This window comes from Drosophila guanche, unplaced genomic scaffold (genome assembly GCF_900245975.1).
Source record: "Drosophila guanche unplaced genomic scaffold, DGUA_6, whole genome shotgun sequence".
Taxonomy (NCBI): Eukaryota; Metazoa; Arthropoda; class Insecta; order Diptera; family Drosophilidae; genus Drosophila; species Drosophila guanche.
The window spans coordinates 2,432,717-2,460,421 of record NW_022995752.1 but is presented as its reverse complement, the minus strand read 5'-3'; the positions used below and the strand labels follow the sequence as shown (position 1 = coordinate 2,460,421).

At 41.8% G+C, this 27,705-nt stretch overlaps 1 protein-coding gene across 3 annotated transcripts; it reads right to left on the bottom strand.

Annotated features, from left to right (window-relative positions):
• On the bottom strand, positions 1-27,405 carry LOC117587563 (protein numb). 3 transcript variants are annotated; one of them, XM_034278383.1, is made up of 5 exons: positions 13,111-13,759; positions 1,965-2,339; positions 1,591-1,839; positions 624-1,532; positions 1-536 (listed from the first exon to the last, which is right to left on the bottom strand). In XM_034278383.1, exons 2-5 carry the CDS (start codon positions 2,043-2,045, stop codon positions 162-164), a joined length of 1,614 nt encoding a protein of 537 aa, XP_034134274.1. In that variant the 5' UTR covers positions 2,046-2,339; positions 13,111-13,759; the 3' UTR covers positions 1-161. The 3 variants fall into 3 exon arrangements, with proteins under 3 accessions (XP_034134274.1, XP_034134275.1, XP_034134273.1); XM_034278384.1 differs by lacking the exons at positions 1,965-2,339; positions 13,111-13,759 and adding exons at positions 16,119-16,148; positions 26,823-27,405 and having other exon boundaries at positions 1-1,532; XM_034278382.1 differs by having other exon boundaries at positions 1-1,532; positions 13,111-13,758.
• Positions 27,406-27,705: the final 300 nt, after the last annotated feature.

The following is a 27,705-nucleotide window of genomic DNA, read 5'->3' as shown; positions in this document are numbered from 1 at the left end:
TTTTTTTTTACTGTGATAACCATTCATCCATCCATCCTGCATTCTGCAATCCTCTTCCAGTGTGCTTGGCTGCCTGTCCCCTCTCTGTGTTTTTTTCAAGTGTACCACACTTTGACCCCCTCGTAATCTAGCTAGGATTACATCTCTCGCTCTCTCTGTCTCTATAGTTGCACCTGGAATGTCTGCGCCGGCGCCTTGGGCGGTGAGATGAACGGATTGGTGCTGTGCCTGGTGGCATGCAGCGGCGAGCGTGCAGTGCCACCGGCCACCGGCATATCCGGCGATAGTTTCTTGGCAGCCGCCACATTGGCCGCCCATTCGGCATCGAAGGGATCCTCGGGTCCTCCACCACCTCCACCGGAAGCACCTCCAGCGGCCATCGTCTGGGCGCGTCCCACATTGGCCAGGTAGGTGGGTCTCTTGGGTGGAGCTGACGCCGCTGCTGGCGAGGTACTCCGCACCACTTGTCCCAGCCATTGATCCGCATTGGGCAGCTCCGCAGTGGGCTCCGAACTGTGCTCCGATCGCGTGGGCGACTGCGAGGAGAGCGACTGATAAGTGGGCGTGGTGCTTACCACACGGGGCGTCACCTGCGCCGTGGGTGCGCTGCTGTATGAGATTACCTGCTGCTGTTTCTCGGCCGCAATGATGTTCTGATTGATGCTGCGATTGTTGTTAAAGTTGAGGTCATCGCCGGTAGCGGCGGCCACCAGCAAGGCGTCCGTTTGGGTCAGCAGCGAGAGACCCTGGCTGAGCTCCTGGCACAGCTGACTCACGGAATCGGCAGCCGCAGCGGCGGCGGCAGACTCACCGGCAGATTTTGCTGGCGACACCTCGGCAATGGGCGAGACACTGCGGAGCGGCGTGTGCAGTGAAGGATTGCCGGCGGCGGCGGCCAAGAAGGCCTTCTGGCGATCGGCGTTGGACGGAAGATCGTTGACACGCAGCGACATTTGACGCTTGAACGGCGACTGGCTGCCGATGGTGCTCAAGCGGAAGGATCCCTGACGCTCCAGCATGTTGGGCGTGGCATGTGGTCGCTCGATGGCGAACGGATTGAACGGCTTCACGGTGGCTGCCGGCGGCCCCATCACCGGTGCGGACATTGGCCCATCCACACTCCTCTCGTTGGTCCCCACGGTGGCCATGGCCAGGCGCTCGGTCAGCGTCTGCTGCCGGAACGAGCCCGTGCGCGTGAACGTCGAGTTCTTCGTGTCAAAGGTCATTGTCACGCCACACTCCTTGTCCCGGCGCTGCTTACGCTCCAGACACACGGCAAAGGCGCAGCCAACCGCATGGGAGAGACGCTCGCCAGAGTCCTTGCACGCGAGGAACCCATGGCACATCCAGCGCCGCGTGGTGCCATCACGACAAATGTAGCTGAAGCCACGCTCGTGATTGCGATCCGGGGCACAGAAGCTGACCTTCTCGATGGTCTGGTCCACAATCAGGCCCTTCGTTTCATCATCCACCACGCGCAGGCCATCGCCGCTGACATGAAGGAGTCCACGCACAGGACGGCGTCGCGATTGCTAAGGAGGAAAGAGGATAATTAGAAAGGATTTCCAGGGAAAGAGAGCAGACACTTACCCTCAACACCTTAAGAGCCTCCTCGCACACCTGCATGCCGCGCGACTCAAAGACCTCCACACAGCCGAGATATTTTACGGCAAAGGAGCAGGTGGCCGAACGAACGGCCTCCTCGTCGGCCTGCCACTGATGCGGCTTCGAGGATTCGGGCACACGATCCTTTCGCCGACGGAATGAGTCGCGAAAAGAGCGACGCAAACGATCCATTTTCTTTGGGGATTTTTTACTAAACCGAAAGGAGGCGGATTTCTAAGCAGAAGAAGGGGAAATAAATTAATTAACAGTTTATACAAAAACGCACAAAAAAGAGATCGAAACAAGTGCAACCCCGAGAGGAGAACAGGAACTGTTAGAGAGAGATGGCAGTAACCTACCCCATTTTTAACATCACCAAATTTTCCGCGTGTGAAGCCGCGCTCCAGTGGTTCGTGCGTGTGTGACGATGAATTTCCCATGGCTTTTGCTTGCTGGCTCTTTCGCACTTACAATGATCGTGAGGATCGAGGCGTGAGTAAATTCTGTGGAATAACCGTTACAAGCTTCCGTTTTTTGAGTGTAGAAAAGCGTTGCCAGATGGCCGAGTACTTTTCGTTTGTTCTTTTTTCTGTTTTTTGTTGTATTCTTTTGTTGTTTTAATTGATTTATTTATTGGATCGTTCGTTGAGTTGAGTTTTATTTATGTGTTCATTGAATTTTAGTTATGCTTTTTCATTAGTTCGATTATTGATTAAATTAAATTGATGAACGATCTGGAAATAAAGTGTGTGAAAGAGTGTTGTAGTTTGCAGGCGTTGAATGGACTGGTCTGACGGTGATAGAACTGAACTCTTTATCTGCTTTGACGTTTTCAATGACTCACATGACCCTCTAGCCTAAGTATTCCCTTACCCTATCAACTATGGACACATGAAAGCACTTTGGCAGCTTATCGTAAATGTTAATGGAACACCACATTGATTCGCACTCAACACGCCCCACAATTAAGTGCAAGAGAGATCAGCGCGTACCACTCCTTCCACGATCAAAAAAAACACAACCTTAACGGAATTACTGAAACTACAACTAAAATATCAAAGAGAGAAGCCAAGAACGACCTCCCTCCAGACTGTGGGTGGATTGTCTGCCTGTCTCACGTAATTGTTTGCCCAGAGATATATATTTCTTCTTTTTTTTTTTAATATACAACATATTTCATTTTTTTGTATTTGCTTTTGGCAGGGGGCTCTGTGTTGGGGCTTTTGTTTTCCCAGCGATGCGGCGACAGCGCTCTGACATTTTTGTGACTTTATCACATGCCTAATATTGCGGTAAACGCAAATCGCTTGATAACTGTAGTATCAGCAACAGTAACGGTATCGTAAGCGTCTTTCATTATCAAAGAAAAAATCACAACAAAATTTGTAGCTCTTTTTCGTATTTTTTTTTGAGCAGAAAAATAATGCGCTTTTGACTTGACTTTTGAGTGATTTCTACTACAATTTAGTTCTGTTTTTTTTTTGGCACGGAAAAACAATGAACAAAAATTGTGTTTGTGTGTGTTTTTGTTAAATAAATGCAAGATAAACTTAAAGTTAAACAAAGTTATCTAATATTTAAATGAAATAAATAAGGTTTAATCTTTTTTTCGTTTGTTTGTTGAACTGTCTAGGGATCTTACTCGTGGTAGATCTTGAGACCCATGAATACCTAAACGTTACCCTGAAGAGACCTAAAGATTTCCTTAAATATAGCTCCACTGTTGAACTGTTTTTCCCGGCATTTCCACTGCCCTTTTCTATTAGCCAGACCCTGCTAATTGGCCAGAAACACAAACAGAGGTTCCTAATTGAGCTTATTGAGCTTACTGTTCCCTGTTTACCCAACTTATCCAAGATGTTCGTGTTCTTTTAGCGCTGGTGCTCCGTTGGATAAAAGTTTCGAACGTTTTCCGAAATTCCATTGCAACTTTGAGGAGGCGACTTTCTGCTTTCTTCGTGTGGCCGGGGCAAAACCAGTTCTCTCAACAAATTTTATTTACTTAAAGATGGCTTGAAGTTTTGGTTTGTTCTTGCGGGTTCTTTGGTGACCACAAGGGCAATCCCACAATTTGTTTGCTTCGGCTTTGGTTTTTCTGCAGCTTTGGCTCTGGTTTTTCTCTGTTCATTAGAAGGCGTTCCATGCCGTTCAAAAGAAGGGCGTTGACTCTTTGGGTATCATGGGATGCTGTTTGACTGCATTTTTCCACACTCAACACAGAGAGATGTCTAATCGACACAAAAAGACCATAAACAATTTTCAAAGTGGGTCAAAGATGGGTCTGTGTGAGCAGGAAATAACTTAAGAAATGTGTTTGGTGGAATACAATTAATTAATTCGATCAGGACTTTGGCCATGAATTTGTAGAAAACGCAAAAAAAAAAGCGTTAGGAATTTCAGACAATTTAGAAACCCATTTAAAAAAGCCAATAAAAATGCAGAATACTCTTCGACTCAACATTAAAAAAGAACATAAAAAAAGCCACTTGACTTGCATGATTCATGGCCCAAAGAGCCCAAGAGCTGCAAAGAGATGTAAAGCGATACCGGGAAAAAAGCCAAAAAACTAAAAATCAAATCACGCACTAAAATGAGGCATGATTTCATAAATGACAAGAACAATCGATCGGTGGACTATAGGAGGGGCAGCAGAGAGTGTTTTGGGGGCAACACCGGCACCGACAACAAACGGAAGGGTTCATTCAACCAATAAGCCAGACCGACAGACCGACACGAAAAAGAAACAGGTTCCTCTCTCTGAAGCGATGGAATAAATCTCAGTACGGGTACGTGGTGTTTTCCCAAGAATATCAGACAGGGATCCCAAGCGCAGTTTATACGCTGATAAAAAAAAAGAATAATAAATAATCATATATGAAATATGAAAGGAAAGAGATATAATTTTTTATCAGTGTTTATATTTATTTTCCCTGTGTGTGGGGGGATTAATTTCCATGATTTAAGCAGGTTAAACAAATCAAATCGATTAGTGGATGGGTGCGTGTTTGCAGAGGGTTTTTCTTTAGGCTACTCAATTGGGTCTCTGAATCGATGATCATGCCCTCGACTCAACCACAAATTAAACAAGTCTGCTCCCCTCATTGACCTTTAAGCAGGCTTTCGAATAGAGTGTGTGTCGCTCTGCTAATTAATTCATTAACTCTTTGAGTTCTATGCTCAGTGGACACCACACCATACACCAGCTATAAATCACTTTATCATAATGTTTCACTCCCTCTCTATAGGGTGTTGTGTACTGGAATGAATAGACCGAGAGAGAGAGAGAGAGATTCTGGTGGAAAATGTCGTGACATGTTTTTAATTTAGCATTAAACAATTAACCCTGGGCAAACAAGCACAGTCAATGACACTTTTATATGTGTGTATCGGTATACCATATACATGTCTATATATCCAGCTCTATCTGTATCTACGAGTAATTTGTATTGCATAACCACAATCAACGTGTGGAGTGGGTGAGCCACCCACCGCCCGTGCGCCCCCAAAGTAATTAATTTTTTGTTTTTTGCCCTCAAAAGGCCAACGACACTTGTTGCACATTGCACAGAGAGAGCGAGGTCGCCTCTGACTGTTGATTGCAGTGGGAGCTGCTGTGCCAGAGGTGTGGGTAGAGCCGTGGGGAGAGAGAGAGAAAATTGTCACCTAGGAAATCCCATTAGAAAAGTTTCAACAGCATATCCCAACCCATACCCACAACCCCCTTCTGCCCCATCTGCTGCTGTCTCCTTTTTATTGTTCAATATTTCTATGCCACAATGTAGGCTGTATCCTGGCTGCAGTTCCATAACATCCATCCATGAGAGCTCTGTGGAAATGCGAAAGGGCTCTGGTTTTATGGTTAGAAATTGTTATGCAGAAAGATTAAATGGAAATCACGTACGAAGGCAGCAGTCAGGGATGAGCCTGTGCCCTGGGATTGTAATGGGATTTTGCCAGAGCAAAAATGAGATTTTTGCAATGGGAAGGAAAATATGGAAAATGTGAAATATTTTGCAAAAGCTTGGAAATTGCAGGCAGGTCTCTCAATTGTTGCAATGTAAACCCATCTTCTGAGTGGTAGTGGTGCTGGGTTTTGCCATTGTGTAGGCCTTTGTGCTAGGAATTCCAGCAGAACAATGGAGAGAGAACTCAATTAATTTGGTTAGAATTCAGTTGATTATGCTTTATAGAGTATCGGATATTCTTGCTAAGTAATCAAGGAATAACATGGATAGATTTGAGATATTTTGTGAAATATATCTTTAAATATTTTTACAAGTATCAAATAATCATGGAAATTTGTCGCCCTAATGATTTTTGTATGTGTTTACTTTGAGATACTTGTGGTGCTTCTTTTCCAGCTATTCTCACCTTTAACCCCTGTAGCAGGAGGTACACATGTATCTGCGTACTTTCCGTGTCAAAACTTGCACTTGAAAATGCATTTTCACACGCTCTTCTTCTGTTGGTCAGGAGAAGGCACACAGAAGCAGTAACAGAAACCGAAAGGATACACACACATCCTATGGCTTCTTTTTCTTTTTTTGCCAGTACATGATATAAAATTATAATTATTCCCGCCATACGACTCTACTGTCTGGGGGCAGGCGACAGCAGGGACAAGGGTACAAGGGGCAAGGGCATGGCTACAACCACCACTGAACCCCGTAGTGGTGCCTCTTCCTTTTGGTCCTGTGAGGGTTTCCCTCTCACTACTGCTATGGAATTTATAATTCTTTATGCTCTTCCTCCTGTTGTCCCCCTCCTCTCCTCCTGCTCTGCTGCAGCAGTGTCGGTGGTCGTGGGAATTTTTTTAAAGTTTTTTTTCAGTTTCTGTTTTGTAAAATACATTTTTGAATAAGCCAACGTTTTTTGTGTGTGCTGTGCGGATATTTAGTAAAGCAATTAAAAGGCGACGCGGATGTGTGTGCTCTGTGTGCTGCTCCTGCTCCTGCTTATGCATTCATTCCATTTTTTATGGCCAGTGGGAGAGAGTGCTCAGGCTCCCTCCCCTTGATAATGACTTCAATTAGGGCGGCATAATGAAGGTGCAATGAGGCATGAGACCCAACGGATTTGTAGGATTTAGCTAAGCGAGAATTACTTGGGGAATTATGTATGGTAGCTTAGCTCCCTTTAAACATTTATCTTCACATATTTTGTATATTCTTATCCATTCTCATATTTCTTAATTTATTTTCCTTTTCGGTTCAAACACTAAACTTTTGACAAACAAAAAGACACCAAACTTGTCGCAAGAAATAAAATAAATTCCATTGGGGATTGGCTTGAGGAAAAGAGCAGGTTGGTGGTTCTTTAGGGGCGGAGTATGGAAGCCAAATATTTGCAAACAAGTCAAAAGGCTGCGTTTCATCATAAATCAAACGGAAGAAGCCGCAAGGGGAAGTCCTGCTCTCCCCTCTGCTGGCTTCCTCCCCCACAACTGTTCTTGCGTCACTCTCTCTTTCACTCTATCTCTGCTGATTTCTCAAATTATTTGTATTTGCTTCTCTCTTTTTCTCTATTTGTTGTTTTTGCGCAAAAGAATTCGCAGGCAAAGCCGAAAAAAGATTTAAAGTAAATAAAAGCGAAAACAACAAAAGATATTACAGCAGCGTCTTGAGACGCTGAAGAATGGCAGAGGGAGGGGTTGAAGGAAGGGTTCAGGGTTAACAGCAGAAAGTAAAGGGGTCGAGGGGATAATCGTAGAACAGCGAACGTCATGCGAATTGTGCTGGAAAAGAAAAGGGTAGAAAAATGTTTGCCAAAAAGAAAAGGTGAAGAATTGTCTTTTTCTTGTGCTGAAAGGATCCTTTTGATCTTGAGAATCCCGAGACGATCATCCTATCTCAACAATCGAGAGAGATTCACTCATGCATGGATATGGGATTGGCATTGGAAATGGGATTCTGGAGATGCGTAAATATTTCACACGCTGACCGAAAATGCACCCTTATGGCGAGGGGAATGGGGAGTTTGAGGTAGGGAATTCCTATGCACCCATGTCCTCCTATGCAGGCGAAAGAGAGTCCTGTCCTAATTGAGGGACAACCCCTCGCAGCGAGGAGGCAAATGGAATGAGAATGTGCATTATTCCTGTATGAAGTATTGTAGGAAAAGTGTGCATAATTATTGGGCTGTCAATTTTGGGCGGTGATCTGACCATTATATTCATAGGAGGAATACCTGGTGCTATATGGGAATATGCGACAGTGTGGGGTGGGAATAAGTGTGAGAAAAAAGGGAAAAGGGGATGCTTGGCTGAGATGCAACTGTCTGGAAAATATGTTTGTTATTCAAAATCAGTTAAGAAATGACAGGAGGGATCTTAAGATTCAAACAAACTAAACGAGAGAGATTGCAGCCTCCAAGAGAATGGGCCACAAACGTTTTACCTACTCTCATTTCCTGGGAAAATGAATTGAAGCTGAAATAAAATAAACATTTTCCCACTAGGATTATAGTAAAATTTGTGGGAAGTATAAAACATCTTTATCTTTGCAATGTTTTTAGTTAGTTAGTAATATCCCGAGTACAGCTGAAGCAAAAGGAAAGCCTTTTAGTGAATAAAGTGTTTAGGTATTCCTTTGGATTCATTTTAAAGCTAATAAATAAACCAATAATACTAACTCTCTCTCTCTCTCTCTCTCTCTTTTTTGACAAAATATACAAAAATCCCACACCAAAAAAAAAAACCCGAAAAGTACTTGAAAGAAAACCTCAAAAAGAACCGAACGGAAGTCTAAAAGGAGTCACAAAACGCACGAAAACAAAAGAATAAACGGAATAAACGAATGAACGCGTGAGTTGAAACAAGAGAAAGGCAAACACAAAAACACACACACACATACTGCGAACTTGCATATCCTGTATGGTAGAGGCACTCGCATAAGTGGTAGTGGCATTCGAACACCATCCTGTTGTACCGTCCGCACACACGAGACATGCGAAGGACTGGCAGGCAGAAGGAAACTCAATTTTCAGCGGGTTTGCTGCTGGTTCTGTATATTTTCGAAAATTGTTTGCATCTGTCGCTTGAATGAATGCCGGCTGCCAGACACTACACTCAGACCAGCCAGCAGTTGTTGTTCGCCCCTACTCCTGCCAAAGGACTTACATATGTTCCACTGCTGCACGTGGCTAAGGAGCAGACTATGAATTCGAATTGGAGGCGTCCCCGAGCCTTGTTAAGTGTGGAACCGTCTGCCGTCTGCTGTTCTGCGCTCTCCAGAACAAAAGTCACTTGGATTTGCCACGATTTTCAGGTAGAGAAGAAACCTTTTCTGTGGTTCGTGTCCTGATCCTTTGTTTGTTTTTCGAAGCAGATGCAAACCAAATTAGGTATCGATCTCAGAGGAAGTCGCTCTCTCTGTAGCTCTCCTTAATTTCTGTACTTTTCTTTGGTATTCTTTGCGAATTATGCAAATATTTGTTATGACTCACAGAACTCGCTCTATGCTTCATGCTGCATGTGGCATACATAACGAAATATTATCAAATGTTGTTTTTTCACTGCCAGTAGTGTGGGGAGCGGAACCTGTTTCTGCGTCTTCAAAGAACAAGTTTCTCTCGAGTGTTAAAGCTTTTAATTTATGCAAAATTCAATTGAAAGCCAAACAAGAAGTAAGTTGTTAAAGAAAAAGCGAGAAAGATGAAAATCACATAATGTATAAATTATTCATAATGGGATACATGATAAGAAATTTCTGACATTCCTGGCTGTCGGAGAATTTTCTGGGAAATGCTTTTCCATATGCACAAGAAATCTTTCAATGAAAAATGTACATAAAAGATTACTGTCAAGAGATATTCTCGGACTATAGTTGAGATAACTCCAAGTGATATTCTCGGTCTTTAGCTAAGGATAGAATTTCCAAGAGATTGAAGACACTTTTACACATGTACGATTTTTCGTTGAATTTTCAAGAGTTGTTCCCCCTCGTCCTACCTTCTGATATTCACAGAATCTTCATGTAATCAAAGTACAAAAAAAGTTAGACATATTATTTCCCCTTTGTGGCATGGATAAACACAAACTTTGCCTTAGTTGAAGGGTTCCTTGGGGTTTTTTTGCTACTATGATAAGAAATCAAAAGTCCAGCGGGACATCAGCTACTTTGTTTTTCTACAAAGTTGTCTGGATAGAAAGCTACGTGACATCAACAGAGAATGAAACTTTGTTTTTTTGACTTACGGCTTACGACTGAAGTTAAGATAGTTATCTAACCGATTTTAAGCTGCAAAGGTCATTGCTGGCATTCGAGAACGTGTGGACTGTAAAAACCAACAAAGCTTGACAAGAGCCAACTCAAAACTAAGGTCTCTCTCTGTCGCTAGTGTATGGCTTTGTCTCTGCTCTGATTGTCATAGTTAATCGCTGATTTTTCATCGAAAATTGGGGTTACGCGCAAATCAATTTAATGGCCCACAAAACTGTAACAAAGTGACGTTTTCTCTTCATGTCACTCCTCACTTTTCCCATTTTACTGTGTTTATTTGTGTCACAAGTAAACATTTCATCCACACAAATTTTCCCCACACATTCGATGGCACACAGCTGTGAATGTTGGCCAATTGCTGTGGCAATTTCCGGGGGTGCCAGCGCCCAAAAGTAGTCTGCAAATACAGGTGGGTAAATAATCGATAGACAGAACTAGAATATACAAACGAATATACAATATTAGCGAGAGTAAAGCAGGAAGCCCTTGCAGTGTATACGAAGGGGGATTGAAAGGTTCTATGCAAGTAACAAGTTACACATGGCCCCTACTTTTCGAGGTGGGGGCGAATGTGAACAGGTGTGGCAAGTGTGTGTTTGCCCAGGAAGTATATGCTCAAAGAAGTATCTATACCCTGCTCCGTGAAAGAGTGCTCTGCCCCCCCATCAGCCATGGAAACAGCCATAATGATGATGATATCAGAGTTGAACGGAAAAAGATCTTAAGGGGAGATACCCGCATTTATAGAAATGTGAAGGGAATACAGAATCCGAATGGTGCAGGGTTTAGTGAAAGGGTCTAGGCATAAATCCCTTCTTCTAATGCTGTTTTACAATCCTTTTTTAAGACCAAAGATCATCCAAGAAACCCCTAAAACAATCTCCTTACTACGTGTCTAAAGACCACCGACAGCACGGAAATTTAACTCCTTTATTGCAGGCAATTTTCGAAGGGGAATAAAAACCTGCTTTACAGCTCGTACATGACCTTTGACATTTTTTCCCAGTTCTGTTGTCTGCGGCTTTTATGGCTCTCTGTAATGGCCAACTCAAGGCCAAGTTATTACCATTTCGGGCTGCGTGTTGAACATTGTTGGCAAAACTTTTTGGCATTAATATAAAATGTTCAAGACACGGCCAAGGCTCTGGTTAACTATTGACAGACAGACAGTCAGTCAGGAAAGGTGTCAAGAATGATGAAAAAGTTAACAGAGAACTTTTGCCTCAGTCTTTGCCTTAATTGTTATTTACAGCAGGGGTTTCCAAGTGGGAATTAGATAATGTTCTTCGGATGAGAGAGAGGAGAAATCTCTTTTTATGGCCCCATCATCATTAAATACAGGATTTTCTATAGGAAATCTGCTTACCAATCGGCAGACTTAATGACAAAACGTTTACGTCGCATAATTATCCAATTTTTTATGCATTTTTAGTTTCCTTTTTGCTGGCTTAGAAGCAGAATGATCCAAGGAAGAGATGCCTGCCTTCCATCCCCAACGGATGCAAGAGAGCCCGCCAGACGCGTTGCCAAGTTAATGGCCCAGACGAACGTTGCAAAACGTTGCATGGGGCATTGGTAACAATGACTTGGACTTGGAATTGGTCTTGGTCTTGGACTTGTTCCCGAGTTCTGGAGTGGAGTGGCTGCTGCCTGCCTGTGCCTCCTCACTGGTTAATCATCTGCGTGGCTGCATAAAAATAGAAAGGAAATTCCATGAAATTAAAGTTTTGTGCAGCCAGCAGTAGAGATCAACTCCAAGTCCAAGTCGCTCTCTCGCTCTCTGCTGTTTGTTGAACTTGAAGCTTGAGGATGAAATGTAGCTGGAGCTCTTCTCCACCAGTTCGATCGAGTTTTAGCCAACAGTTTAGCGAAAGCCGCTCGCTAGAGTCCACTCCGCGAGTAGCGACTCGAAGAATGCAGTCGCCGCTTTGGCATAATCGAAAGGCATGTGAGAAAATGTTGGAGTGTGGAGTGGCAGCCAGTGAAGAACCGGTTGCTCCAACATCCATCCTCCTGCTCTCTGCTGCTGCTGCTGCACCCAACCCATAAAGCATTATGTTCTTACTTTTTTGCCTCTTGTCTTGTTACCAGTTTGTCTCTCCGTCTCTGTCTCTTTTTTCCCTGTTTTGTGGAATGTTTCTAAATGGCTTTTTTGTCTGATGTTTTGTGTGAAGTTTTTTATGTACAAACGTTGAGATTTATTTTTTATGTATAATCATGGAAAACCTTTGGATCTCTCTGACAGAACCTTGCATGAGCGTGGAAAATGTACAGGAAAAAACTCTCTTTTTCTCTGCGTGGCTTTCGCTTTGGGGCCAAAGTTTGCATTTAATTACAATGTAATTATAATTTATTTTCACCCACTCTTGCTCGACTCCACTCCAAACTCGACAGCTTTGTTCTCACTCTTCTTGGCCAATTTATTTTCTACTCATTTCAATGGGAAATTGTTTCACCCTGTGTTCAACCCCCTCTTTTGTTTATTTTCCCGCGTAATTTATGCAGTTGACAGTTGAAACCAATTTCCACAAAGTATACATTAAAATAAATTACATTTTTTGTATCAAACAAAACACAAATTTCTCTTCAATGCAAGTATTTTATAGGCATTTTTCTCTATTTATTATACTCAGAGTTCTCAGTAGATTCTTTTGCGTTTGTTTATCCATTAATTTGTCAACCTCGGCGCGCTCTCTCTATTGTTTATTATATTGTTTATGGTATATATAAAACCTCGGCTTTAGTCATGCAAAAATTAATGATTCATCATCAGAGACGTGAGAGAGAGCGAACAAAGAGTATGTCGGGGATCAGTCAGTCGTAACTATATATGTGTCGAAAAACAACCTGCTAATTGCATCCCCCCATTCCCCATTACCAAATTGCCAGTTTCAAGCGCAAATTACTAAATTCTATTAGGGTTTCAGAGCTGCAGCCATATTTGTTATCATTTGATGGCTAATTAATGGGGTTACTCATAACGATATTCCCATTAAAATTTACCTTGTTTCTGTAAAGACAAAGCCAACTGGTTTGCTGTTTAGCCAGCTGCTTAAATGTGTAAGTATTTTATCGAATCTTTCTTTACAACTCGTTGAAAACGTCAAAAACAGAAAGTTTTACAAAAATTCCAAATATTTTGTTTTGTTTTTTTTTTTTTTGCAAAATGTCAAAGCAACAGCTACAACAAAATCTTTATGCAAATTCGATTTCACACAAAAAACTCGTTTCACAGAGGTTTTAGTGGGTTGTTGTTGGTTTTGCTGCTTTGTGATTAAAAATTTACCATTTATAAATCGGTTGAGGTTGGGATCGGGTTGCCGGAGTGTGGGTTATTGTTGTTTATCCAAGAGTTCTGTTGTTCAGTTTTTGTTTTGGCCACATCTGTATATACTTTGTATAATATATGCCACACAGTCGTAGTCGCAGTCGCATGAATGATAAATCCGGTTTCGGCCTTATATAACTTGTATTTTTGTCTCCACTCTTTCGAGTGGATATTTTTTTTATGGTATTTTTGCAAACGTTTCCTAAATATATTTTCTGTACACTCCAAAAGAAGTTGGATTCCAAGAAAACACTCCACACAAATGCACCAACACAATCAATGACGCGGTACGGAATTCAGGGGGAAAAATCGCGCAAAAAACACCAATAAATGCCGATTATCGAACTCCCCAGAAGTCGAGGAGTTTGTCTTCCCTGACTACTCTGACTGACTAACTAACCGAATGGATGGATGAACTGAACTGAATGCTAGGATCGTGTGTCTAAGATATGTGGCCAAGCACTCGGACTAACTAAAATAACTGTCATTCGCAGACCCCCCCCCTTTACGCGGACGACATCGAGAAACTTAAGAGACTCTACACGGAACGGAACGACACGTTTATCCGGGGCAACGGTTTTTGAGTAACAGCGGCGGCTCAAATTGCTCTACTGTACAGTGTGGCACGGTTTGGAACAAAAATTATGGGTTGATAGCGGCGAGCGGCCGAAAGAGCGGCAGAAGAGAGCGACGAGCAACGAGCGGGCAGCAGCTGTTGCAGGGTTGTATCTCTGTGTGTGCATGTTCGTGCCTGTCTTATTTGCTACCAACAACGGCAGAGTTACGGCTTTTTGTTCTCTGCTGATGCTGCTTCTTCTTCTATTTGCTCTCTCTCTCTCTCTCTCTCTGTGTTACCTACGCTTTGCGCTATTTGCTGTAGTTGTTTTGTTGTTGCCTGCTTGGTGACGGCAATGATTCAACTGCGACACGCAGGGGCGTAGATAAAGAGAGGGGACCAGCGCGTTATAAATGTAAGAGCGTAAATAATGGTAATAGAATAGGTATACGAAGGCATTTGCAGTATTCGAAATTAAACCCCTCTCTGTAGCACTGTTCGACGCGCCCCTGAACATAGCTACTAATGATAAGGTTAGGTAGAATCACAGATGCGCTGCTACTGAAGATCACGGCTTGGATAGGAAGATAATCAGTAGGTTGGATAGATATGCGGTTAAAGAGTTCCTTCTTGGAAAACATGGCAGCAGGTTGCTAAAACAATTAGTAAGCGAAAGATCTTACGGGTTCCTGGGATTATGCATGTCTTATGCCTGATTAAATCCATGTACCCCATGCCCGCGATTGTAGTGCACCGGAAACCAGTTGTTGGTTCCTGAGTTCTGCAGCTGCCAGTTTTTTTGTTGTTGTTGGTGCTATTCTTTCTTTTGCTCTTTTGTGATTGTGGATCCAAGAGAGCGACGAGCCAAAGAGAGTTACTACGACTCCAGGGAGTGTGGATCGTAAAGTGGTTATGAAATGTCAAAAAACAAAGAATGAAACACATAAAAACTGATTAACTAAACAATAATCAATGTACGGTGTAATCAACGAATTGAACTTATCGAACGTATAAGTGGCCCAACCTAAATTCCGTGACAACAATGCCCAATGATCGATCGTATCGATCGAAAGAGAGAGAGAGAGAGAGCGAGAGCAGCGCGATGAAAGAGACAAGGTCGTTATTTGCTCAAAGAGCGTGGCTGAAGAGAAAACCAGATAAAATAGAAAGAGCGCAGAGTCAGATATATTTCCGATCGTGCCTGTGTGTGTGAGAGAGCTTGAAGAGGGAGAGAGAAGATAACAACATTGGAACGTGCGAAAAATTGCAATGCAACCCAGGTAGAACGACCCAAGAAAGTCAGGTAAAAACGCATTAAAATAATGCTACCAAGAACATTTGGAGTAGAGCAGAAAATACAATAAATATACATACATATTTACATATGTATGTCAAATGTCTTACATGAAACAAATTTCCGCAAATGTTGCACACAGAGCAACATAAAAAGCAGCTCCAACTTCAGGCCATGAATATTCTCAAATGCCAGACGCACCCACTCCCACGACAGGTACTCCTACTCCCACAATACAATCCCTTCTTCTTCCAATGAGCAGACAAAAGATAAAAGCCAGACAAAGCCACAAACGGAAAGTGGAGATTGCAGATTGAAGAATGGGCAAAAGTGTTCGCAGAATGGGTGGAGAAATCAATGTCAGAGTTGGACTGGGCTGTGCTGGAGGTAAAGCCGCACCACCGCATGTGCAACCTAATCAAAAATTCAATCAAAATGCGTCAAAATGCAGCCATCACTGAACGGTTTACAGAACAGTCATTCATGGAAGAAACATTTGTGTCGGCTGCCGCCCCGCGGCGGAGGAGGTATGTATGTAGCAGCATGAGTAATCCTATCCGAACCAATCTAAAACGAACTCAAAGTCCTCCCGGGACAGTAATTGTTATTAAGGAGGCAATGCAATTACTATTATCGTCCAGTTTGTTGGATAATTTGTTTGTAAATCTCGAAAAAGGGGAAGACAGATAAATTACCAAATCAATTTGACTTTTAGTAATTGAAAAGCAATTTAAATACAAATAGGTAGGAATTTGTTGGCATAGAGGATGATGGGTTTTAGTAGTTTCAATTGGGGTTTTATTCATTTTTATACGGGATAATCCTTGTGTCCTTGAGTTTGCAGTGTAATGGGCGTTGTTCTTGGTGATTTATAGTCGTTGTATTGCTTTATTTATCGTTGTTTTAATTTGATAAGAAAAAATTACAGGGTAGTTATTTTGATTTGTGGATTTATGGGATTTTGCAGATTTATTTCGTAGATTAATGATAGCTTATTTTCCGGAACTAATTAACTGTTTCAGAAGGTTTAATTCTATATTTATTTTTTCATTTCTTTAATTGTTGCACATGTTTCGATCTCTTTAAAATTTGTTTAAAAAACGCCTAAAAACTTACCTTAAAATTTTTCTAGCTCGCCTTGAAATGCTGCAACAAAAGACAAAAATATTAACAAATTAGTTAAAAATGCACAAGAAATAAATGCAAGCATTATTTAAAGCTAGCACCAATGTCAGTTACAAATTCAAACACAATTTTTTTTAAAGCTGGCAGTGCCACCACGGTCAAGATGCTCTTAATTATGGCGAAACTATATATGTATGTATGTATGTTGCACCCATGCTCTTCACAAGAACTTAAGAGCTTGCTCTTTTTTCTTGCACAGAAAAAAATACATACATACATATTTATGTATATACATTGAACGGAAGGGGGGCAATGGCAGTGTGACGGGCGGGCGGTTGGTTACAAAAAATTCCCACAGTCATTAGGGTCATGATGTGTCTGTCGGAAACTTTGTCTCGTGTTCACAATTTGTTTTTTATATATGTGCATATTTATGTACGTACATACAGTTGCAGCGAAAATAATAGCACCGCGTGGTACAACACCATTCTTAGCAGTTTGAAGTAATATAAAGTAGGTTGAGATGTCTCCTGTCTGAGAGAAGTCTCCTTACTCTCACGATTTTGGCGGCTCTCAATAACTTTGGCAATTTTTCGAAAAATAAGCGAAATTGAACGGCACAAAAATAGCACCCAAAATTTGTATTTCATAAAAACTTTACTTTTCCTAACTTTTTGATATCTTATGTTTTTAATTGTTTTTTATAATCGGTAGTTTACGTTGTTTGTAAACAGACAGTTACAAAATATTAGTTTTTATGAGTCGTTGAAAGCACTTTAAGGAAGAAAAAAGCCAAAGGATTAAAACTTTAACTCGAAAAGCAGAAAGCTATCCTTATGTGAGGAAAATAGTAGGTTCCTCATCTAAAATGATTCGTATTGCTTTAAGACATGTATCCAACAAGAGACTCGTAAGCCGGCCACAGAGCTTAAAAAGGATCTTAAAACATTTCCAAAGATAAACAAAGCTAGATGAAGCTTAAAAGAATATAAATTAAGTTTTCGAAGTCTGAGAAAAAATCCAGTTTAGCAAAGACACCATGGGCAAAGTAAATACAAGGTAAAGAAAACACTGGAGTGGGCAAAGTAAATACAAGGTAAAGAAAACACTGGAGTTGGCCCAAATATATATGGATATTGGTCCTGTGATCCGGAGAAAGACAACATTTTTTTGTTTGTTGCCAAAACTTTAGATCTTATGTAAAACGATTACCAAATGAAAAACACAAGCTTTTAGGCACATATCAATATCTAATAATCATGCTGAGACAAGAATCATGGTATGTGCATGCCTTTCGTATTATGGAGGTGGTAAAGTACCCGTGCTGGAATCGATGATGAATCAACATGACTTTGTTATTATATAATAAAACAATAATGCTGCCTTATATGCAATAGAAAATGCCGTTGAGTTGTGTCTTTTTATCAGGGAAATGACCCAAAACAGATAGAGAGCTCTAAGGGGTTTTAAAACAGTGAGTTTTATGCAATGTTTTCTCTCAGTCCCCAGATATGAACCATAAGGAAAATCTTTGGGGAACAGTTAAGGAATATGTTTCTAATACGAAATCAAAGAAAAAGCTTGACATTTGGGCGTTTTGCCAGATTTCAATCCCCTAGGAAAGACGCGAAAATAAGGTTACATTTTATGACAGGACTCTCAGCCTTTTTTTTTGCTGCCAAAAATTTTAAACCTAATTTTTTTTATATTTGAAGTTTTCTGAGCTTTTATGAAATTGGTGCTATTTTTGTTGCCGCCCAAATACCGGAATAATTCCCTTTCCTTCCAAATATTTCCAACAAACGCCATCAAACCATACCATCTCTTTCGGATAGGTTGAATTAAGCCTCAAAGTTGATATAATAGTTTTAAAAACATTCATTAGAAGCATTGATTTTAACAAAATCTTTCAATGAAAACAATTATTTTCATGGTGCTATTTTAAACGCCGCAGCTGTATGTATGTACATATGTATAAAAAATGTACACACACACATGTGAGATTGAAGAGCTGCTAATAAACATGTGCTTGGTAGGCCTCTAAGACATTGTTTGAGTGGGTTCTTGAGACGCTGAGCTGAATGACAAAGCTTGAGTGCTTTTTTTCGCAGGCTTACAAACAGGTGGTAGGGAGCTTTATCCCAAGCTTAAACTGGGTTTTGGTTTTCAGTTTAATGAACTTCAGCTTTGGGAAAATACACAAAAACGAGTAGGGACGTTTGTGAGACGCTCTGCTGATCCAGAATATACATATGTACATATGTATATACTTTATGGGGTCGGGAACGCTTCCTTCTGTGTATTACATTTTTTTTACCACAAAAACAATATACTTACCCTATTTACTCTTCGAGTACCGGGTCTAAAAATACAGTGAGAGGTATGAGGCATTAAATGGCGAATGAAAATAATATTTACTTTGGAACTTTATACCACGCTTGAATTTCTGTTAATTTATTTTCCTAATTCTTTTTTTGTTTACTATTCAAGATTTATGTTCATCTAATCTACCAACAAAAAATTAGTGGTTGCATCCTTCATTTTTTATCAATTTTATATCCCACAGGAGGTCTAGGTTTTTTTTTGTATAGGGGTTGCACGTCCTTTGACGACACATTTCACACCCAAGCAATTAGCCAAGGGTTGCATACGCCCTACGACCTTCCATCTTTCCAGCTGCCACCCCGTTGCACGCCTCCTCTCTGCCTACTTTTAGCCTCCGCTCTCATGAGGCATGAACACATTTTCAAGTGTCCCTGGGATAAGGTTGCAAATGCAATTAAAAAGCATTTATCGGATTAGAGGCAATATAAAAAGTAGATTGCTCTAAAAAAATAAATAAATACCAGCATTATCTGATACTTACAGAATGCTAGTGGGGCGGCAGGGAGAGGGCATGGGCAGAGCTAGGTGGCAGCATGAAGCGTGTGAACCGAACAGAAATTTTATTGGAATTTAATTTGATTATGCTCCTGAAACTAGGACAAAATTGAATCGCAGAGGAATGCCATGGCGCTGCTCCTGTGCGCATGCTGCCTCCAGCAAAATGGAAATATTTCAAGCAAAAACTTCAACTTATTGGAAATGTACAGGGCCAAACAAAGTTCTTAATTAGTGAAAGCCCTTTGCTATTCTGTTAATCGTTAAATTTTCAACGATTTTTGGTTTTGAAATTTATTTTCCACTGTGAAAACTTTCACCAATTAGTTTTTCTGCAAAAAACACAAAAAAAGAAGAACTACTAGTAGCTTATGGATCCATCTATCCATATTGGCCATAACCATAAATATCTCAATTATGGCTCACTACTCTCTCTGTTTCTCTCTGTCCCTCTGCGTTGCTTAACCATTTGGCATCCAATTTGTTTGCGCATCATCAGCTTTGTGGCTGCCACACTCCGCTGCCTGGTTTCCGCCTTTCTCCTCTACCCTATGGCTCCTCCTACGCCCCAGCAGACACAAATGGCACCTAAAATGTGTAATGTAATTCCATTTTACAACATTTCTTCATCAGCAACAGTGGCAGCAGCATTACGCCTCCGTCCTTTTCCATTTAGTTGAATTGTGCTTCTGTTGCAGCTGCAGCAGCAGAGAGAGAGAGAGAGAGTCATTGGTCGAGTCATGCGCCGGCAATTGGGAACGATTCCAGAGGATGGCTGGCCCAGACCCCCCGATGCAGACACAGACACAGATACAGATGCGGAACGTGTCCGCTAAAGTTCTATTTCTCCTATACTTCGGTTGGAGATGCTAAAATTGCATTAATGCAATCATTTTTTTTCTTCTTCTGGCAATTTTCTCTTTTCTCTCGGCTTTTTTCTAGCTGCTGTCTTTTTTTCTCACTTTTTCTACAAGTTATACGTTTTTTTTCAAATTGTTGCCCTCTTTTTTGCTCACTTTTTTCAGTACATTTCCCCTGGAGGATAGGGTAAAAACTGCCAAGCAAATGTCAAATGGTGTGTATTTTAAGACTGGAGAACAGAAATCGAAAGAGCTTAAAGGGAAACCAGAGGGAAAGGGATTTGGAAGTACTTTCTGATGAAGGAAATGGGATATAGAAACGACTTTTAATAAATTTGAAAGATCTCTTCAGGGGTTTAATGGTTAAATTATTCTACGGATATAATAAAATATTTGATTTTTTATGCATCCATTCCTAAGTTAATTCAAATCTTCGTTCTGTTAATGAACACCTCCCTCTAAACATCTCAATAACTGAAACCCTGCTGGATGTTTCTTCTTATTCAGAGAGCCCCTGTCTTCATTAATTATCTCTAGAATTGCCTCAAAATTCCTGGTGTTTTTGTTTTTTGGGGGTTTTCCCTTCATTTCCTGGAGAGAGCGCCGGGCATTACAATTACATTTAATTGGTAATAAAATTAATTAGCTTATCCTTTGTTTCTGTTTACATAGGCGATAAATTTACACTCTTGCCAGATACAAGAGCGTCTATTGGGGGTGTTGGAAATATAAGGAGGGGCTAACTAGTCATGCCCCACAAGTGAATCAATAAAGAAAATAGTAAGCGACTTAAGGCGCGGCACAGTGTTGATTGGTCTTCTTTATGTTCGTTCCGCTGTTCTGTGTGTCGATGGGGCATGCCACAAGATTAATGATTGGCCATAGAGAAGCCCAAAAACCACAGACAAACAACCCCACCCACAGCAACAGCAACAGCCGCAGCAGCTGGCAGCAATTGTTAATCTTCCTGCCAGTTAAAGCCATAAACCAAAATGCGTCAGACACTCAATGAGGCTGCATTGCGAGTCGGTCGAGGCTCTATCTACTTCTAACTCTTCTCTGTGTGTACCCCGATGCTTCCACTCTTCGCTATCTCTGGGTTTTCGACCACGCCAAAAGTCATTTCCTTTGCCAACGCAAAATACTCGGCAACATCATCACCCACGGAACAGCCGCTTCTGGGAGTACTTTTGATTGTACTCTCTGACTCGTATTTGTGTGGTTCTCATTCCGTTTTATTGTGGTTGCACTTGAGGTGCTTCTACTGCCGCTGCCACTTCCTCAACGCGGGGCTGGGGCTGGGGCTGGGCTCCACACACCTTACCTTCTTCAAGGTGGGATAACAATAATAATAATAAAAGTAGGAATAATAAAAGACGGATGTCCATTAAAGTTCTTCTTCTCTTTCTCGCCCACTCTGTTTCTTTTTTGTTGCTGTGCTGTATCTTGTAGGTTGATTGCTTTGCAATCGGATATGTAGATATGTATGTACATGTGTACATATGTATGTACATGTGGGTGTTGCACCTCTTTTTTGCAGAAGACTCTTGATTGGTTTAAAAGTTGTTTACCTCAAGGATACACTGGACAAACTGGATATTGATTGCCACAGCCAAAAAGTTTATCAAACTTGGCACGAATAAAATTGGAACGATTCTTTGGAATGAAATCGATTTTGGCATGGTATGGGGGGAAATTATTAAAGTAAATTTGAGTTTAAAAAGAGTTTTTCGCCCCCCTAAGAAAAAACCCCAAAAGAAACTTCCTAAGCGAAGAAAATGAGTTTTAGTTTAGAATATATCTAAAATTACTGCCAATCCTGCTTGTTTCGCTCAAGACACCACCACAACCCTATTAAACAGAGTTGCCACTGAGCACACCACAACACTATTAAGCAGAGCTGTTACCAGCACAAACACGCACACACACCCACAGAGGCAGAGATTGAGCTCGAGAGAAAGCCCAAAGCCACAGACCCAGAGACGTTGTACACAAATTATTTCGCACGCCCACGAGACGGATATGGATACGGAGATTGTTGGAAATTCCCACGGGAACTGCAGACAGGAACACGTGGCACCACGTTCCACGTCCGTCTCCTTCCGTTTTTCGCTGGCGCCGCCTTCTCTGCTTTATCTCGCCATTTTCTCAGGCGGTGGGGAAAAGCTGTTCTCAGCATTTTACACTTGTAGCTCGCTCGGATATAAACCGGAGAAGCGGCTGCCGCAGCGGCGCTTAAGGATAATGTGCCACACGCTCAAGGGGCAACGACAACCCACGGCCTACAAACGGCCAGGGAGTGTCCTTGTTCGCGTACTCGTTCTCGTTAACCCCCTTACAGCCGATTCTCCTGGAATTGGGGGTGCGGCAGCAACAGAAAACGCCGGAAATCATGCAAAAACGTGCCGCACACGAGCCGTTTGACTGGTTCAAGAAAACTGTTGGAAAACTTTTGTGCGCGTTCGTGCCTGATGTTGACAGTTCTCGTTCTAATTGGTTCTTGGGTTTTTGGAATTTTTTCGCGGGGACAGCAACCCCATCAAATCTGTCTCTAAGCCACTGACTGCTGACCGCCGACCACCGACCACCGACTGACATATTAATTGTTTCATAAAGCATAAAACAGCAACCCTTAATGCAAATTTCCCTGGGAAACCCAGGCAGCAAAACGCTTGACCCTAAGCCTCTGCCAGCGACGACTCAAGTGTCTGCGTGGCATTATCCTTGCTCATCCTTTACGCTTCGTTGCTCGCTTGTTGGAATCTTCGTTCCTGCTGCTAAATTGCTCATTATCTGGCTCACGTAGTTGGGGATGGGTTGGATGGCAGGAAGGACGCGCTTCCTTGAATGCAGAACGTGAGAAAAACAGAAACAGTTTTGACTTTTGACGCAGGTCATGTTTCCAAAGGATTGAAAGGGGGAAAAACTAAGGTGAGCAAGGAATAAAGTAAGCAAAAACAATTCCTGGAAGAGCAAGCAACACCACTCACCCAATAAAAGTTCTCTCAAGTTTTTGGCACTTGCAAACTTGTATTGCACTTAAGCAGATTGAGAACTGTTCAATAGTCTTCAGGCTCGCTTCTCTATCGAAAGGTAGTTCTTGAGTTCTTGAAGCCCATTATCATCAGGCCTTAATGGCTGAATTGTTCAGCTGATATCACAATTTAATTATCACACTTTAATTGATGGAAATGCAGCAGCAGCAGCTCCGTCCAGCATTTACTCGGGTTCCTGCCATCTCTGGGAAAAACCAGCGTTCAATCAAATTAAAGTTAATTTTTCATGCTCTACTAAGAGTTATGCACACTTTACGTTTGTCACAGAGAGTGTGGGGGTTGCCAGTGTAAATAAATATATACATATACATATATTGTGGAAACGATTACCCATCTCCAGAACGAGAGCCCAGAGGCAGGCCCAGTTCCAGGCGTGCTGCTTGGCTGCTCATTTATGACCATAGAGCACAAGAGTAGAGTGTACGAGTGCGAGTACGTGTAAGTACGTATCTCGTGGATACACGCACTCACAAAATGCAATTGCTGGAGAAGGCAGCAGTAAGAGAAAGAGACAGACCAGCCCCCAACAGATCCCAGAGCGTCGTAGTCGGATGTTGTTCATTCAAGGCTACTTGAATACACTCCTCCGCGTGGTGTGGCTGCCAACTTGAAGTCACCTTCGTTGTCGTCGTCGTCGTCGACGTTGTCGTTTGATGCTTCAGTGAGCTGCAACAGCCATCGCTTCCCATTTCTTTCATTCATGTTCACGGGGAATGTAGATTGCAGTTCATTGTGCTATATGCAACATGGAGGGCTACGGCCACGGCTATGGCTACGGCTACAGCTACCTTTCGGCCACTGGACAGGGCACTGATTTCTGATATTGTTCTGTTGCTTAAGGCAGCCGAGGGGGCATCCCCGAGGGTCAGCCAACGGTCATGCTTGGGAAGAAGCTAATTAAAGTTAAGGTGAAGGCAAAGGTAGAGTTTCCGCTAAAATTTTCAGGCTGAGAACCGATTTGTGGGATCGACTTTATTTGTGACAAAGTTTTTAATCAAAAAGCGGTTAGCAACACTTTATCTGACGTAATTACAGATTTTTAGTGTTTTCATTTGATTTTCTTTGATATTGATTTAATTAGTGGAATTATAGTTACTTATAGGTGCGTTAACCAACGCTGAAAAATGTTTATTTTTAAAGAATTCTTCTACCCAGCACTAACTAGTACTGTTGAAGCAATAAAAAAAGGATTTAATCAACACTGGCCATATAAATGTTATTTTGCTTTTGTTTTGAAAGCTCTCCTAAACTCTCTTAAACCACCTTCAAGAACAACCTTCGGAAAATGGAAGTAATTAATACTCCACCGCCCTCTTCCGAGTGATTCTCAACACTGGTTAAGCCTCAAGGGTAATAGTTGGCATTATATTATCCTTTCCTGACATGCATTTCTCCAGTGACATCTGACTCTTTGACATTTGCCATTGGGATGGGAAAGTCAGAGGAATGTCATGGATGGAGACGCATCTGTAACATCCACATAATGCGCTGCCATCAAACGTATGTTTGTATTTCTGGCAGATGCCATTAGATTTACGAGCATGCCTCATGACAATGAAGCGACGGAACCGTCGTCGAAATCTTGATAAATTCACAGACAAACAGTCGCAGACCCAAGCGGGGCTTTCGGGAAAGCCAACCCAACCCAACCCACCCACTACTCAAATATGATTTTTGTTTTAGTGATAATAAATCAAAAAGGCCAAATCAAACCAGAACCAGAATTCCGTAACTCTCTAGAGTTTTTTTACTCAACTTTTACAGGGTTTCATTTCCGCACTGCTCTCAGTTGTTTTCCCTACTGCTTTCCGTGAGTTTCCCCACTGCTTTCAGGTTTATTGTTATCAAAACCATTTGATATGTTTCCATTTGTGAGTGGGTTGTGACTTGTGGGATGATAAGAAAGCTTTTAGAGTGTGGTTTCAATATTTGAAAGCTGTTTCCGGTTCGGGAGAAAACAAAACACTTGGGGATATGTGGGTTGGGGTGCTAGTTCGGCCATTTCTACACTTCCTATTCCCAACTCCATCGTAAAGCCTCAATTGAGAAGATTATGCAAATGTTTGTGCCCCTTACCCTACCCTACCCCAATATTATACCAGTTTTCCTTACCCAAAGCGAGTGACGAGAATTATTTATTGTGCGGCACAGACGCCCTCGGACAATTTGCCATCCTCTAAATTATATTTGACATTTAATAATAAATGTTTATTGTGCACTGGAGGGTCCCCTGATCGTTCCTCATCCCTCTCTGTTCGTACACCCACATAGTTTTGGCTCTTCATTTCTATGGGGATTCTTGCTTGATTTTCGCCTCTTAATTTTTGTTTTTGGTTGCCATTTGTCATTCATTATTTATTATATTGCGAAGAAATTCCAGTTTTTAGCGCCTTAATTAGCAGATTTCTTTACTTGTTTTGTTTTTTTTTCAGTGTTTTCTAATTTACACGCTCTTTCATGGTTCAATTAACATTTTCGAGTGCAAGTCATTGGCCAGGCCGGGCCATGCCATATGGTAATACATATTCATATGTCTGTATGTACGGGAAGGTTATTGTATCGTTTCCATTATAATTCTGTGCTTTTCGAAAGTAAGCTGAACTAAACGCACATAAACCAGGTTATTGAATGACTAAGAAGCGCTTTTCGGTTTTCAGTTACCGACCAACAAACGAACGAAGCCACTGCCGACAGCAGGGACTATCTGGAGGGCTTAATATATATTATTATGATTAATCATCGGGCCGCACAAATACTTATGGCCACAAAATAGATTCGCTTTGGTTTCCACGCCCTCGGGTCAAAGTCAAAGCAAAAGATATGGCAGCAACAAGGCGACCAACAAAAATAATATTTTGAGGAGTTTTTCGTTTCGCTTTGATTCTTTCTTGTTCAAAGCCAACAAAAACAGCTTCACGGCAAGTATATTGATATTCATATTCTAAGTGTGCCCAAGGGTGGGCATGGCCAAGTAAGTCAAAATAAACTTGAAATATTGAAGATAAAGCAAAGTTTAATTCAATCCAAAAACGTTCCCAGGTCGAAGCAAATAATGGGATTAGAGGATCCAATAAAGTAAAATAAACGCGTGCCATCAGCAGCAGCAACAATAACAAAATCAACAAACAGAATGTCAAAGAGGAGATCCAAATAATGCAAGAATCACAAGTCCAAGGTACACAAACAAGAAGCGAAAAAAAGGAAAGCAACAAAAACGAAATTAAGAGATAGTATGGAAGATCGACAATTGAATGCGCTGCTTTACACAAAACTTGATCAGAGGACTAAGAATAAGAGGAACAAAAGAGGGGAAGAGAGAAATTACCAAAAGTAACCCCACACAAGAGTTTCCCTTGGTGAATGACGCTTGACGCTCTCACTCTCCTCATTTACACATTCATTCGCACAAACGTCATTTAAAACCAAATATACCCCAAAATTGAAGTAAGTAGGGCATCAGATCGCGACCATATGGCGTTGGGTCGTTGGCGTCCGTCGTCTTGGCAATGTGACAAAATGCAAATGCGCGCTTTGGCTTTGACTCGAGTCAGCAAACCCTGCACCCTCCTCCCTTCCTGCCCAGCGGCAGCTAACGGTAAGCTGACAAAGCTGCATAAAAACAGTTTTTTTCTGTTCTTGATTAAATACACACACACACTTGCAATCACGCAAGCAAAAAATACACACTCATAGCACAGGAGGAAAATCGCAGGAGAAAAAGAGCGCCAGAAGAAAATCAATAATTTGGTGTTTTGTTTTGTGCCAACCAAAAAAAATTGTGAGTGTGTGCCACACAAAGCGAAGCGGAGTCCCAGTACCGTACTAAAAGTGGAGCACTACTACGATTGCATGATAGCATTATGATGTGTTGAATGTTAATTATTTCCATTCGGACTCACCTGTGAATTGAATTTTGCCTCTGACTTGCCAAATCTCTTTTGTTTGAAGTGAAGTTTTAAAGATTAAGTGAAGTTTAACACACACAGAGACACATGCACGCACGACACACAGAATAGCTTAAAAGCAATTTAAAAATATTTTTGTATGTTGCCGAAACGGAATACGAAAAAAAAACACAAGAACAAGTACAAAAGGCAAATAAACTCCAACTTCAGGGCGACTCTCGGAGAGTGATTACACAACGCCAACTTCACGAGCCGAAGTTTTCTTTTCTTTTTGTTTTTTTGAGGAAACCAGCGGCACTCCACGCAGCGGCAACGGAGTTGGCTTTAAATTTTGTATTTGGGGCTCTGCTCTGCTCTCAAGGCCTGAAGCACGACTCACATGGTTTATTTTAGTATTAATTCGAATATTTGTTGGTGTTTGATAGTGAGATTTGCCAGAGATTTACACCAAACACAGAAATGGCCAACACGCACACAAACACACAGAAGTTGGGGCCGCCAACAGAGAGAGAGAGAGAGATCGAAGCACAACTGCGACGCGACGTGGAGCACGGCGCACCAGCAACTGGAGCTGCTACGAGGCGGCAGCCGAGACCGAATATTGGGGAACCGAGGAAACGCAGTCGACCTCGACGCCTAGCGTTCGCTTGGAGCTCGCAACAGAGTGGAAAAGAGACTCGCAAAGAGAGTGAGCGAGAGCGAGAGCGCGCTTGGGGGGTGAAACTGTAAACCTTTTTGCAACGAAGCTTCTGCCACCACAAAACGGTAAATTGAAACGCAGCTGTTTTGTGTGAAAAGGTGCTGCCAACCTGCGAAAATACGCCAAATTTGAATTCCGTGTTTTATTAATAATATTTATTTATTTGTATGATTATGC

What these genes read in the sequence shown, in the direction of transcription:
- LOC117587563 (XM_034278382.1), bottom strand. Translation starts at nt 2,045, where the DNA reads ATGGGAAATTCATCGTCACACACGCACGAACCACTGGAGCGCGGCTTC. An exon ending in TTGGTGATGTTAAAAATGGG is followed by an intron (nt 1,840 to 1,964) that starts GTAGGTTACTGC and finishes TCTTCTGCTTAG; the next exon opens with AAATCCGCCTCCTTTCGGTT. An exon ending in AGGCTCTTAAGGTGTTGAGG is followed by an intron (nt 1,533 to 1,590) that starts GTAAGTGTCTGC and finishes TTTCCTCCTTAG; the next exon opens with CAATCGCGACGCCGTCCTGT.